At 37.1% G+C, this 15,412-nt stretch overlaps 1 protein-coding gene across 1 annotated transcript in view; it reads left to right on the top strand.

Moving 5' to 3' along the window:
• The window catches only part of LOC150095207 (cilia- and flagella-associated protein 44-like), a 267,172-nt gene that overhangs the window by 95,453 nt on the left and 156,307 nt on the right, over nucleotides 1-15,412 (top strand). The window contains exon 5 of the mRNA XM_090410619.1: nucleotides 6,982-7,156. Coding sequence (XP_090266745.1) covers nucleotides 6,982-7,156 — 175 coding nt within the window. The remainder of the gene's footprint in view (nucleotides 1-6,981; nucleotides 7,157-15,412) is intronic.

Genomic DNA, 15,412 nt, shown 5'->3' with positions numbered 1-15,412 from the left:
GCAATGGGTAATCCAATATCTCCTGCTATTGCCAACTACTTCATGGGGAATTTCGAACAGCGTATCTTTGACAACATTACACCCACACCTAACATTTGGTTCAGATATGTGGATGACATTTTTGCCATATGGAAGGGCACCTCAGAAGAACTACAACAGTTTCCCTCAAAAATTAATGCACTTCATCCAAGGATCCAGTTCACCCTAGAAGTAGAAGTAAATAAGCAGTTAGCATTTCTAGACTTCTTGATTCTTTGCCAACCAGATGGTTATCTACAATTCACAGTCTATAAGAAAGACACTCATACAGGCCAGTACATCCATGCTGAATCACATCACCATCCAAGCCAAAAGGCAGGTACTATAAAAACACTAGTTCATAGAGCCCCCTCTTTTTTGTTCTTCAGAAGAACTTTTACAAAAAGAATTACAGTATATTAATTCCTCCTTCACATCCAATGGCTATAAGAAGTCCTTCATAAAAAGAGCTTTTAAGTAGTCGTGCTCCAGCATCCTCTTCAAGCAGAAGAACCTACACGTATACCTATCCCCTATGTACAAGGGGCTAGTGAATGCAAGCTAAAGTGCTAAAACCACTAAATATCTGTGTGACTTTTCGACCCGTCAGAAAAATCTCCACGTTCCTAATGTCTCCAAAGGACATGCTCCCACATCTCAGCTATCCAGGTGTCTACCAGATTCCCTGCTCATGTGGATTATCATATTTTGGACAAACAGGAAGATCTGCTCAGGTCTGGTTAGAAGAACACCAGTCCTACATCCAGGACCTTGAACCCGAACAGTCTGGAATTGCAGAACATGCCATCAACACCAGACATAGAGTTAAGTGGAACAAGACAAAAGTCATTCACAAAAGTCGGTTTCTAATGGAACGGCTATACAAAGAAACATGCGAAACATTACTTCATTCCCCTAACCTAAACAGATCCGATGGTCTACGTCTTTCCCCCTTGTGGGAGATAGTAGCAAATCTTTCCTAGCATATAATTGTATACACATATATATATATTAAAAAAAAATTAATTATTATAATTGAATAATTAAAGAATTATTATTTAATAATTAAATAACTAAAATAATAAAAAAATAATAAATAAATAATAATAATAATTAATTAATTAAATTTAAGAAAATTAACTTTAGCTACTTAGGTGGCGCTTTGTGAATATAACAGTTATTATTTAATATCTGTGTGATATCTTGCATCTGTACTGATGATGCCTGTGATACTCAGGTGAAAATTCTACGAATAAAGAATAATTTACGAGTTAATTCCGTTATTATAATAGTTGGTAATAATGGTAGTGAAGGTAACACACAGGATTGCAGCAATAATGAGAAGGACACTGACCTGCAGAGATAAAATGGTTATCATTCCATTGTATAAGACTCTGATCAGACCACACTTAGACTATTGTTCTCAGATCTGGTCCCCAGGATTTGAAGGGGATAAATTAACTGTGGAAAGGGTACAAAGGCAGATAACAAAGATGGTGTTGGGACTGTACAATGTTAGTTACGAGGATTGGCTGAGGGAGTGTGGACTGCAGAGTTTGGTGGATAGAAGAAGAAGGAGTGATATGATTGAGACTTTTAAACTGTTGAGAGGTGGTTACAGGGTTGACACTGGGGAGTTTTTTCACTTGGTTGAACAGCAGGAAGGAGTCATGACAAGGGGGCCATCCCTGGAAGTTACGAAAGGAAACTGTGAGAAAGAAGGTGAGGAGTGGTTTATTTACACATGGAGGGTGGTTGAACCATGGAATGCATTGCCTGATGGAGTGGTGAGAGCAAGAATGGTCAATGCATTTAAGGAGTGGTATGATAGATTTTGTGTTTCCTAGAACAGACCTCCCTCAATGAGTCTTGATAGACTTGTGTTTCTTAGAAAGGACCTCCCACGATGAGTCTTTTGACTCCATGGAGGCCTGAATAATAATAATAATAATAATAATAATAATAATAACTAACACACATTAACAGTTGTATACATCTGTTATTCAGTTTTTAACAAACTTTTTGATGTTCATAATACCAACAAATGAACTTGTTTTTCATAATTTCTTATAGTTCGTGCTTTAAACTGTTAGTTTTTACCCCTGAAGATGTTAGTCTTACGACTGACGAAACTTGTCGGATTATTTTTAGTAATTGTTTAGTTTTTTAAAAACAGTTCTCTAATAAACATGCGGTCACATAACCAGAATATTTCTATTAAACAAAATGTTATATTCAGGCAATGACAATCAAGGAATAGAAGGAGTAGCCATAGTATTTAGTGTATTCAACACTAAATACTATGGCTAGTACGAGGCTAATCTTCTTGAATGGTGGGCGGTCTCAAGTAGAGTAATGTAAGCATATACGAGAATGGGGAACTGGACAATGAGACTTATTTGTGCCTATGGTCCCACACAAGGTTCTACTAAGGTAGAAGTGGAGGAATTTTTTGAGGCTTTAGACAATGAAACTTACACAATGAAAGAGGAGAGGGTTGGAGAGGTTCTACAGAAAATTGTGGGAGATCAGGGGAAACCAGATGTCATCCCTGGAAACTGTATAAAGAGGATGTGAGTAGGGGAGTGAGAAGCAGTTTTTTTCATGCAGAGTTTTGAATGATTGGAATGTCTTGCCTGAGAGTGTGGTGTCAGCAGAGAATTTGAGTGTGTTTGAAGCACGGTATGATGAGCTGTGTATGATAAAAAGACCTCTCGGATGAATCTTTGATTCCATGGGGTCTTGGGTAATAATAATAATAATAAAAAGGAAAAGTTGGTCCTTGTTGGGGATCTAAATAGCAGAGTAAGAAATGATTGTCAGACATACAAAATTATATTGGGAAAATTTGGAGAAAAGAGCAAAGCTAATAATAATGGCAAATACCTGTTGGATTTCTGCTCAGGACATGGACTGGTTATTACTAACACCATGTTCCAACATAAAAATGTGCACAAATTCACATGGAGAGAAGAGGCAAGAAATAAGAAACGTCTCATTGACTATGTTATTGTTGATAGTGATGTTTTCTCCCTGGTGCAGGACACCAGAGTGTACAGAGGATTTGAAATTGGAAATGATCACTATTTAGTCTTGAGCAGGATGAAATTGAATTTCATATTGAAAAGAATAACATGTAAGAAAGTTTTAAAGCGAATAAAAGTTGAGCAGCTCTCAGATGTGAACTGTACACTAAAATACACAAAGATTATTGAAGAAAAAATGAAAGAATTTGAGAACAGCAACCAAACCTTGGAGATTCAGTGGCAAGCCCTCAAGAAAACACTGATTGATTCAGCCAGAGAGGCATGTAGTGAGGTTGTCTGTAAGGATAGAAAAATCAGAACTCCATGGTGGACACAGTAAGTTAAACAGGCGGTGAAGGTAAAGAAGAAAGCATAAAGTTCCTGTCAAATAAGTCAGCTTGTGTTCTTAGAGAATACATAGACAAATGTAAGAAAGCTAAACACTGTAAAAACTAGCTAAACAAAAGTCATGAGAAGACTTTGGTAAGAACATAGAAAATAAATATCAAGAAAGTGGCAAGATATTATGGAGGTTGTTGAAGAAGCTCAGAAATGGAGGAAAGAGTGCTAAAAGGAATTAAAATGGTAAAGATGACATTTAAACAGAAGAAAAGGATATCCTTGAAGTATGGAGTAATTACCTTGAAAAATTGCTAAATGAAACAATCAGTGACAGCACAGTGGTAAAAAACACTGACCAGGCATGCCATCAGGAATATATATCCATACTTAAATTAGAAAAAGCCATCAAAAGCCTGAAATGTGGAAAGGCATCAGGAGTAGATATTTGACCAGAAATGCTCAAATATGGAGGTATAAAAGTCTTACAGTGGCTGCACTGCATAGTTCAGAAGGCCTGGACAGAGGGACGAATTCCAGATGAATGGAGTAGAGCTCTCTTAGTACCCTATATAAAAAGGGAAATAAAACTGAATGTGAGAATTACAGAGGTATTTCTCTACTCAGTGTTCCTGATAAGATATATGTAAGTATACTTGAGAAACAGTTGAGAAGGATTTTGGAAGAGAAGCTTGGTGAAGAACAAGCTGTATTCAGGCCAAATAGAGGCTGTCAGGATCAGATTTTCACTTTATGACAGATAGTTGAGAAATCATGGGAATATAACAAAGATCTCTATTTAAGTTTTGTAGATCTGGAAAAGGCATATGGGAAGGTGCCAAAAGTGAAGCTTTTCGAAACGCTACAGTTATATGGTGTCAATGGGGGCATTATATCAAGCAATACTTAGTCTTTATTTGAGTTGTAAGTGAGCAGTTAGAATTGAAGGAAGTACAGGAAGGTAGTTTAATGCAAAATCTGGTGTCAGACAAGGATCACATTATCTATATGGATCACATTATGAACGAAAATGGTATTAAACCTGATATCAAAATTGGAGATGTTAATCTCAGCTCTTTGCTTTATGCCAATGATGTTATACTTCTATATAAATCCACTACAAGTCTGCAAGATTCCCTGTCGATGTCACCAATAAAGTAAAACTGTATAACTCTAGACTCCCTTTCTCCCAAATATATGAGCTACCAAAAATATATAAGAAAATTGTGCCATTATGTTCCATTATGGATGGCATTGATTCACACACATACAAATTAACCAAACATTTAGCTGAAGTGCTCTCACAAATACTAGCAGCTCTCCTTAACACATAAAAAACTTAGCCTACTTTAAAGCTAGTATAGAAACCTCACACTCTAATACACTGACATGATGGTCGTTTTGAATTCACTAATGACACACTTAAACACACGTTGAACCTTATGGAATATTTCCTGTTTCAGTTCACCATGAACTCTGGCTGTTTCATTTGGCAAATTCTGCAAACAGATAGAGGGGAGGAACAAGGGCTACTTTCCCCACCACTAGCTACTTCATAGAGAGACCTTTGAAGAGAATGCTTTAAACTCTGCCCCATATAAATCCAATATTTGGCTGTTCTATGTAGATGATGTGTTCTCCATTTGAATACATGGCCTGGATACCCTCAATATTTTCCTAACACATCTTAACAATCAACATCCCAGGATCTAGTTTACCTTAGAAGAGGAAAACAACAACATTCTCCTGTTCCCAGAAACTCTGATTACATGCCAACCTGGTGAATCCTTGGCATTCTCTGTTTATAGAAAACTCACACATACTGGCAGTCACACACACACTAACAGTATCCCCCCCCCCCAACAATATGGAATTAAAAAAAAAAAAACCTATATAACAGCACAAAATTAATCAGTTCTGATAGCAGTGACCTAACTACTGAACTTTACCACAATCTTAATACTTTCATAGCCACAATCTTAATACTTTCAAATAAATTTCATAGCTATAGACCCCACAAAATCCAAAATATATTAAAACCCCATCACTGTGACCCTGCCTTCTTACATTCAGAACACAGATTATATATTATCTATCACCATTCCATATATCAGGGGAACATCCAAAAAATTAGCAACATTAATAAAAAAAATACAACCTTACAACCACTTATAAACTACATAAAAAAATTGGTATCCCTTATTCACTTCACCAACGACCAGCCACATTCCCTAGACCAACTATTTCCCTTGCAATTGCAAACTGTTCCTACTATGGTCAAACAGGCAAGGCAGCCAGTATCAGTGTTTCTGAACACATGGACTACATCTGGTTCCACCATTACACAGCCATGCTGACCATGCTTTGGGCATCCACCACAGGATACACTAGGCCACTCTGTTGCACCACAGCGAATACAAATATGACAAACTATTCCTGTAATCTGCCTCAGCTCTGAGAAACTTTCTAAACCTTAAAAAATTTGGGCACATGAAACTTCCAATTTAGGAATCACTCATCCTCAGATTTTCAGCCCAATGGCCAAGAACACCTAATTTAACCACATTCATTTACCCACTGTTAGTGCCTCTTTGCACATATTATTGTTCTGTGATCCCTGATCCCCGATGATGGCAATGTAGCATTGCCAAAATATGGGTTTAGGAAATGTTAATTAAAGTTATTATCATTAATATTCAGTTGTAATTTCTTAATGTTGTAATAATTTCCTGAAAAATAATTTATGGTCTGATTGTAATTACAAGCAGACTTCTTTCATTGTTGCCATACATGAATATAGAGCTGTTTATGCATTATTATTATTATTATTAGTGCCCTCCAGGGAATCCAAAGACTCATCAAGAGAGGGCATTTGCTCTGCAACTCTGTCTCCACCACTCACAATCCACCAGCTGACTGCAACTACACCAACACCATCTATCACTGACCACCACCAGTATTTCTGCAGACAATCACAAATATCCATGCCCACAGCAGCATTTGAACCCGCAGCCTTTTGGCTGGGGAGCGGATACGCTAACCATTCGGCCGAGTGGTTAGTAGATATATAAATTTTGTTTTGCCTAATTTTACCACTAAAAATGGTCTGTTTGAAAACAAAATTGAGATGACTGCACAAATTTTTGTTGAAATTCTAAATATCAAATTTAATTAAATTTTATCCAGCCAGAGTGGTATTATTGCTGTTATTTAATTTTTCCAATAAAAATGGTCTGATTGTTCCAAACTGAATGCAGAGAATACATTTTATCCTACTTTGAATATGAAATTTTATTTAATTCTCTAGGTAGCCAACTATTGATTGCTTTCAAGATAATGTAAAAAAAAATTTTGGATTAGACATAGGAAAAAGAGAATAATAAATAATAATAAGAATTCTTTAAGAGCTCTCAGCCTTGAAACAATCTTCAAGTTTTGTTTTTAAAATAAAAAATAAAGCCTTCTTTTTTAAAAGTGTTTATTTTCTTTGGCTTATGATGAATTTAATATTACTATCGATATTGCTTTTATGACTACCTGTATATTTCTTTAAGTTAATTGTTTGTATTTGCTTGTGTTTCATAAAATAATTTTATAGTTAGTAGATATAAATCAAGACATGACTGACTCCCAGTCTCTTGTGACTATTTTAAAAAAACAAGAAGAAGAAATTCATGCAGCATTCAAGAAAACATTAGGAGAAGGAAATAAATTTACTCGCTTTCTTACTAAACTTTTCAAAAAAAAAATCAGACAACGACAAAGAGAAAGAGGTCAGTTTTATATGTGTTTTGATGATAAATATGGACATATACTGTATATTTATGTATTTATGTAAGCTTTTGGTATCAAACTGAAAAGGTTTGTGGCATGCCACAAATAATCATTTGTTGCAAGATTCGATGTTGGTTATCATTCTTGTTAGTTTAAACAGTATTACCTCATAAAACCATAGTAGGAACAAAATAAATAGGCTGTTATGAGGTCAGTATACTGTTAAAAAAGCATGAATAGACAAATAAACAATGTGGTTTAGAGTACATGGTCACTAAATAAAATCCATTATTATACAAGAATGTAAATAAAAAAATATCTTCAGTGTATTTATTAAAATCAGCATAATAAAATATTATTATTATTATTGTTATTATTATTTAGGCCTCCAAGGGGTCAAAAGACTCATTGCAGGTGGTCTTTCCTAGGAAACACAAATCTATCAAGACTCATCGAGGGAGGTCCCTCATAGGAAACACAAAGTCCATCACACCACTCCTTAAACTCATTGACTGTTCTCACTCTCACTACTCTATCAGGCAATGCATTCCATGGTTCAACCAACCTCCATGCAAAGAGACCACTCCTCACCCTCCTCCTCACAGTTTCCTTTCGTAACTTCCAGGGATGGCCCCTTGGCATCACTCCTTCCCACTGTTCAACCAAGCGAAAGAACTCCCAGTGTCAACCCTCTAACCATCTCTCAACAGCTTAAAAGTCTCAATCATATCACCTCTCCTTCTATTCACCAAACTCTACAGTCTACATTCCCTCGGCCAATCCTCATTACTAACATTGTACAGTCCTGAAACTATTTTTGAAATAGTTTTATCTGCCTTTGTACCCTTTCCAGAGTTAATTTATCCCCTCCTTCAAATCCTGGGGACCAAATCTGAGAACAATAGTCTAAGTGTGGACTGATCAGGATCTTATACAGTGGAATGATAACCCTTTTATCTCTGCAGGTCAGTGTCCTCAGTATTGCAGCAATCCTCTGTGTTACCGTCACCACCTCTGCAATATGTACTCTCAATTTCAGATTTCTATCAATCATTAACCCCAGATCTCTTGTCTCCCCTACTTCCTCCAGTTTAACTCCTCCCATAGAGTATGCAGTATCCCATCGATGTGTCCCAAACCTCAAGACCTTACATTTTGCTGCATTAAACTGACATCCCCATTCATTTGCCCATCTATCCAGCTTATTCAAATCCTCTTGCAGGGCTACCACATCTGCACTATTACTAATAACCCTTCCCAGCTTCACATCCCCTGCAAACAACTGAATATCCCCCCTGCAATCCACTGACAATGTCATTGATATAAAAGTTAAACAATATAGGTCCCGGTACTGAACCTTGTGGGACCTCACTTGTAACCCTCTGTCTCCTTGAAACTGCCCCTGCATACACAACTCTCTGATACCATTTGGACAGCCAATCCTGAATCCAGTTGACCAACCTGACATCCAAACTCATGTGCTGCAACTTAAATATCAGCTTATCATGTGGCACCCTGTCAAATGCTTTCACTAAATCCAAGAAAATAGCAGTATATGCCTTTCCTTCATCCACTGCTCTTGTAACTTTATTATAAAAGGCTAGCATATTACTAAAACAAAAGTGTCCCTTCACAAATTCATGTTGACTCTCACAGATAACATTACTCTCATCTACCCAATGCTGTATACCATCCCTCACTAATTTCTCCAAGAATTTAACAACTACTGATGACACATAAACTGGGCTATAATTAGACACTTCCTGTCTGCTAATGACCTTATGCAGTGACACTATCTTATCCTCCTTCCTTTTCCTGGGTACCTTTCCTGTAGCCAGACTTTCATTGAAAAGCCAGGTCAAAGGAGCTGTCAGTTTTTTAGCACATTCTCTCAAAACTTGTGGTGACATACCATCTAGTTCCGTAGCGTTACTGACATCCAGAGTACTCAGTATTTGGAACACGCTCTCCTCCTGCACCTCTAAACCTCGAACCTGCCCTATCCCTCTAGTATTAAAATTTACTAATCCAGGATGAAATACACCAATAAAGTGTTCATTGAACAATTTCACTATGTCTCCTACATCAGTTACTCTATTCCCATTTTTATCCCACAATGTCATTCTTCCACAATCATTTCTCCTCCTACTGGCCACATAGCTAAAAAATTCCCTAGGATTTTCTTTCGATCTTAGGGCCAAACTCTTCTCATATTCCAGTTTCGCCTTCCTTACCATACTTGTCACTCCCCTGGACTGTGTCTTATTTTCTTCATGCATCTGCTCTTCACCTGTCTCCTTATATCTCTTCTGTAGTCTCTTTTTCACATGCAGTTCCTGTTTAATATTGTTTGTCATCCACTTTACACCAAATTGTGTCTTCTTCTACACTTGTGGAATACAGGTTACTATTATTTAAATTATGGGGATATTTAATCCCACATTATTTCGAAGCCGAATAAGAAAACTCTAAGATAGAAATCAAAGAGTTTAATGCCGAATATAGCAAACTATAAAAGGTCAGCGAGTCCAAGCGTGATCAAACACCTGAGTGGTACAATACCGGGCAACTCGTTGTGAAGATTTAAAAGCCACCTTTACAATGAGTTGGCCGTTATTGTACCGCCCAGTTGTTTGCTCATGCTTGGACTCGCCGAACTTTTATAGTTTGTTATATTCGGCATGAAACTCTTCGATTTCTATCTTAGAGTTTTCTTATTCGGCTTTGAAATAATGTGGGATTAAATATCCCCTTAATTTAAATAATTTTAACATCGCCGAAGTGAAGCCTTTTGGCTCTTTATTTCATTAACAGATTACTATTGCTGCTAACAAATATTCCTTCGTAATTTCCCAAGCACATGCCTTATTTCTCAACATAGACTTCTTGGATTTGAATATGATTTCTCTTGTGTAGATATGATATTTAAGAAGCTGATATTTAATGTGCAGCACATGAGTTTGGATGTCAGGTTTGTCAACTGGATTCAGGATTGGCTGTCCGATAGGTATCAGAGAGTTGTGTATGGTGGAGCAATATCAAAGAGGCAGAAGGTTACAAGTGGGGGGTCACACAGGACTCTGTATTGGGACCTATATTGTTTAACCTTTATATAAATTACATTGTCAGTTGTTTGCAGATGATGTGAAGCTGGGAAGGATTATTAGCAATAGTGCAGATGTGGTGTAGCCCTGCAAGAGGATTTGAATAAGCTGGACAGATGGGCAAATGAATGGGGGACGTCAGTTTAATGCAGCAAAATGTAAGGTCTTTAGGTTTGGGACACATCGATGGGACACTTCATACTCTATTGGAGGAGTTCTTCTGGAGGAAGTAGGGGAGACAAGAGATCTGGGGTTGATGATTGATAGAAACCTGAAATTCAGGGGACATATTACGAAGGTAGTGAAGGTAACCTAGAGGATTGCTGCAATATTGAGAAGGACGCTGACCTGCAGAGATAAAAGAGGTATCATTCCGTTGTATAAGACCCTGATCAGACCACACTTAGACTATTGTTCTCAGATTTGGTCCCCAGCATTTGAAGGGGATAAATTAACTGTGAAAAGGGTACAGAGGCAGATAACAAAGATGGTTTCATGATTGTACAATGTTAGTTATGAGGATCAGCTGAGGGAATGTGGACTACAGAGTTTGGTAGATAGAAGAAGGAGAGGTGATATGATTGAGACTTTTAAACTGTTGAGAGGTGGTTATAGGGCTAACACTGGGGAGTTCTTTCGCTTGGTTGAATAGCAGGAAGGAGTGATGAAAAGGGGCCATCCCTGGAAGTTATAAAAGGAAGCTGTGAGCAGAGAGTGAAGAGTGTGTTCTTTTCATGGAGGTTGGTTGAACCATGGAATGCATTGTGTGATAGAGTAGTGAGAGTGAGAACAGTCAATGAGTTTAAGGAGAGGTATGATAGATTTTGTGTTTCCTAGGAAAGACCCTCCTGCGATGAGTCTTTTGACTCCATGGAGGCCTGAATAATAATAATAATAATAATAAGATATACAAAAGCACAAGTTTAGTGTGTCTGCAGGGAAAAAAAAAAAAATCTTGAAGCAGCAAATGACATATTTGCCTCTTAATCATTATATTAGTCTTTTAATGCATTTTCATGGATTTTTTTTAAATTTTTATTGTGGTGCTGCACATAGCTTACAGATAAGTATTTATTTCAGTGAATATTAATAATGTTAGTAAATATTTTTAGTAGTATTTTAATTACTTTAGAATGTAAGTTGCATGCATTTATTCTTTGTGAAATAATTTAGTAAACAATATTGTTGAGAAAGCATTTTTCATGGTACCAATGTGTACAAAGAAAATAGCTGCCAAGGCTTTCTTATTCACGAACTTTAGCATGAGAGATTTCATATGATGTAATGTGCGTGTGTTCTGTGTACTCATTGGCAAGAGTGAAAGGTTTATGGTACGAAAGCAAGAGTGGAGAGAGAATGTATTGGAAGTGCTTCTTGTGCAAGTGCAAGAAATGTGAGTCATGGAAAGCTGGAGAATAAAGTAACAAATATTAATCAGGTAAAACAAGACAGTTAAAGTGTTGTAGGGAATGTGAAAGAAGTGAACGATACAAAAAACATGAATGAGAGCATGAATGAAGTGGCTGTAGATAATGTGAATGATTAGGTGACAGTAAGAAGTGAAATAGTATGCTTACACAGTGTCCTTCACAGGACAAAATGTGAGTTGGAGAAATGATTGTTGTATGGTACATGAGAAGGAAGAATGAAAGAAAAAGTGAATGGGAATAGAATGAAAGTGCAAGAAACTGTGGGTAAGGAGAACATATTATATCGAGATTCAATGATAAGAGGTATACTTATGAGAAAATGCTGAAAGTATGTTTCCCAGGTGCAAAGATCAAGAATATTAGTGAAGCCATAATTTGCAGAAGGGAGAAGTCAAAGAATTGATTGTTTTGACTGGAACAAATAATTTGAAAGTGTGAGAAATGTGCATTGAGAAAAGATATGAAAGAGTTGCTGATAAAAGTGAAAATAAAGAGTGAGAACGTGGAGATTGTGAGTCTACTGCCTCAGTATAATAGGATTGAATTGAGAAGAAGGGCCATGGTTGCTAATGAGTCAATGAGAAGATTGTGAAGGAGGAATTGTGTACAGTTTATAAATATATGCAACAAATTTGATGGGCAAAGGGATTTGTATGCTTAATGGACTTTATTTGAATGGTTTTGTTGTTAGATGTTTGGAGAAAGTGTTCTTCGGTAAGAGGTTGAAAGTGCAAAATCAAGCAGACTAGAAGTATTGAGGGTTGGTGTAATGTAGTCAAGTGTGGGTTCAGCCACCCCCTGAGAACAATGAGTGTGTGTGTGTGTGTTTACAGAAATGTTTGTGCATAGCTGAATGCAGTTTCACAGGTTTCATATTTGAGTTGGTTGGTAATGACATTAAACAAAGGGAACTGTTGGTCTAAGAGGATGTTGAAATGCACATACATGAATGCAAGAAGCATCAAAAATAAATAAGAGGAGTTTTTAGCATTGGTCAGTTCAACTTGACCAAAAATTATAGGCATCAGTGAGACCTGGTTGACAGAAAATGATATAATTACAGGGATAGAATGTAAGTGTATTATATATATTATATTTTCAGGGAGGATAGAAGGGAATAGGATAGTAGGTGGGGTACTGAAGATTTAATGTGATTAAATTTTACTGGTTGTAAAATTTAATTATTATTATTAATTTAATAGGCCAGGCCAAGCAATTATCATGGGGGGGGGGACTTCAACTATGAGGACATAGATTGGAGGGAGGAAAGGAGGCATGGCAAGATGCAAGTGGAATTTATACAGTTGCTAAGGGTTAATTACCTGAAATGGCATGTCATGGAGGGGACCAGGGTTTGGGAATGCTGAATCTGGTAACAAATGTATCATAACCAAGGCAGACACTCTGCTTCTAATCAGAAGAGTGACCATGCAGTGTTGTTCTAGGGAGGTGGCTAGCCATGTGAAATTCTCTGTCAAGAAAGGGTTTATATTGAACTATAAATCTATTAATTATGGCAGACTTAGGAGGCATCTTGGAGCAGTGCCATGGCTTTAGAAGCTATAAGAAAAGCATCTCAGTAATGCATAGAAAGTTGTTAGGGATGGTTTGATAGCACTATCGGACTTCATACAATAGTGAGGAGTATAAAGCAAGTCGGAGTTAAGTGGATGAGTAGAGTTATTATTATTATTATTACCCCAAGACCTTATGGAGTTAAAGACTCATCTGGGAGGTCCTTTTATCACACACAGCTCATCATACCATGTCTTAAACATACTCAAACTCCTTGCAGACACCATACTCTCAGGCAAGGCATTCCAATCATTTACAACTCTGCACGAAAAAAACCTGCTTATCACTCCCCTACTCACACCCTCTTTATACAGTTTCCAGGGATGACCTCTGGTTCTCCCCCGATCTCCCACTATTTTCTGCAGAACTTCTTCAGCATTGATCCTATAACAATCCCCTACCAACTTGCAGGTCTCCATCACATCTCCCCCCCCCCTCCCTCCCATCCACCGGACTCTGAAAACTACATCCCATCAATCCCTCCCCACACTCGACATTCCAGAGGTCAGAAACTACCCCAGTCAGTCACCCCTGGACCCCCTCCAACATCCCTCATACCTCTGAAAACCAGGTGACCAAATCTGGGCACAGTAGTCCATGTGTGACCTAATCAAAGCCCCATACAACGGAACAAGAATCTCCCCCACTTCCACAAGTCAGTGGAAGTTATAAAGCAAGGGCTGCAAAAAAAAAAATATATATATAGATAGAACATAAATGAAAAGGAGATCACCATACTCGTGGGCAATACAAAGTGCAAGCAAGAAGGGTGACTAGTATGGTAAGAAAAGCCTAAACTAATTATGAGAGAAAATTAGCTAAGAAGGCCAAAGTTGTGTAGCAAGTAACAGGGAGAATGACTATGCAAGGATGTCTTTAATCAGTGCTGATGGTTAGAATATGGTAGAAGCAAAAGAAATTGGTGAGTTGCTGAGTGATCACTTTGCAAAGTTGTAACATTCAGGTGGAGATTTTGCAGTTGCTTATGTGATAGAGCTAATGTCAGAATTGAGGTCAATGAACAGTAGTTGCTCAGAATAAGAAAAAAAAATCAGTATGAATACAGCAGTGGAGGGACTAGTTCACATGTCACCCTATGTGCTGTGTGAAAATGCAAGAGAATTGGTAGTGCCTTTGATGAAGTTGCTCAGTCTAAATCTCAGATCTGGAAAAATTCCAAGAGAGTGGAAAGTGGATAAGATAGTTCCATTACATAAAGGTGGCTAGATAAAAAGGGTATGACAGTTCCATTACATAAAGACTAAAGTAGAAATTACAGACTGATTAACATCTCAGAAGTGGTGGTTAAAGTATTGAAAAAATTTTCTATTTTTTAAAACTATTACAAAAGTTGAAGCAAATAGGAATGGATTTGATGCTGCTAGCATTGAGATAGGGAGTTGCTGACAAAAAGACACAAGAGAGTAGTATATGGTGGAGTAAAATCTAGGAGAATGATGATGACTAGTGCAGTGCTAAAGCACTAGTGCCACTACTCTTTAATTTGTATATTAATGATATAGGGAAAGATTTTTGGAGGAGGCAGTATTCGCTGTTTGCTAATTATGCAAAACTGGGAAGTCCAGTAGTTTGAGAAAATCCATGTAGATATCTTGCAGGATGGTTTAAATAAATTGACATTATGGGCAAGGGATAATGGTTGTCAATTTAATGTTGCAAAATGAAAAGATTATATACTGTGTATCACTTTCATTGTAGGAAATTGATGAGGCTTGGGAGTTGGGGGATAATGGTGGACAGAGTTGAAGTTCAGAGAGAATATAATAATGTAATAATAATAATGATAGTAATAATAAGGGCTTGCAGGCTATATAGCAGGTGATATGGCCTGCTTCAGCATTTATGTTCTTCCATTCCTCCATCTTGGAGTTCAAAACATTATTTATATGGCTGACTTCATCAAATAATTCATCTTCATCAACAATATTGAATATTTTGCTGCCAACATCACTGATTGCTTTTAGGCTGCTCACAACTTTAGCTCAAGTTAGTGGAGTTTGCAATTAATCCAGTGAAATGCTTTCAATGACTGGAAATGATAAGTCCATTTGCTTAAATATTCAAGGAAAGTATCATAAATAAATTTGTAGTGTCTAAAAATTATTTTGCAACAAAGACATGCTCA

Source organism: Typopeltis vanoorti, chromosome 20 (assembly GCF_054136105.1).
Source record: "Typopeltis vanoorti isolate ZY-2024b chromosome 20, IOZ_Tvanoo_1.0, whole genome shotgun sequence".
NCBI classification, from domain to species: Eukaryota; Metazoa; Arthropoda; class Arachnida; order Uropygi; family Thelyphonidae; genus Typopeltis; species Typopeltis vanoorti.
Note: the sequence above shows the minus strand (reverse complement) of the source record. Positions and strands in the feature narration are given on the sequence as shown.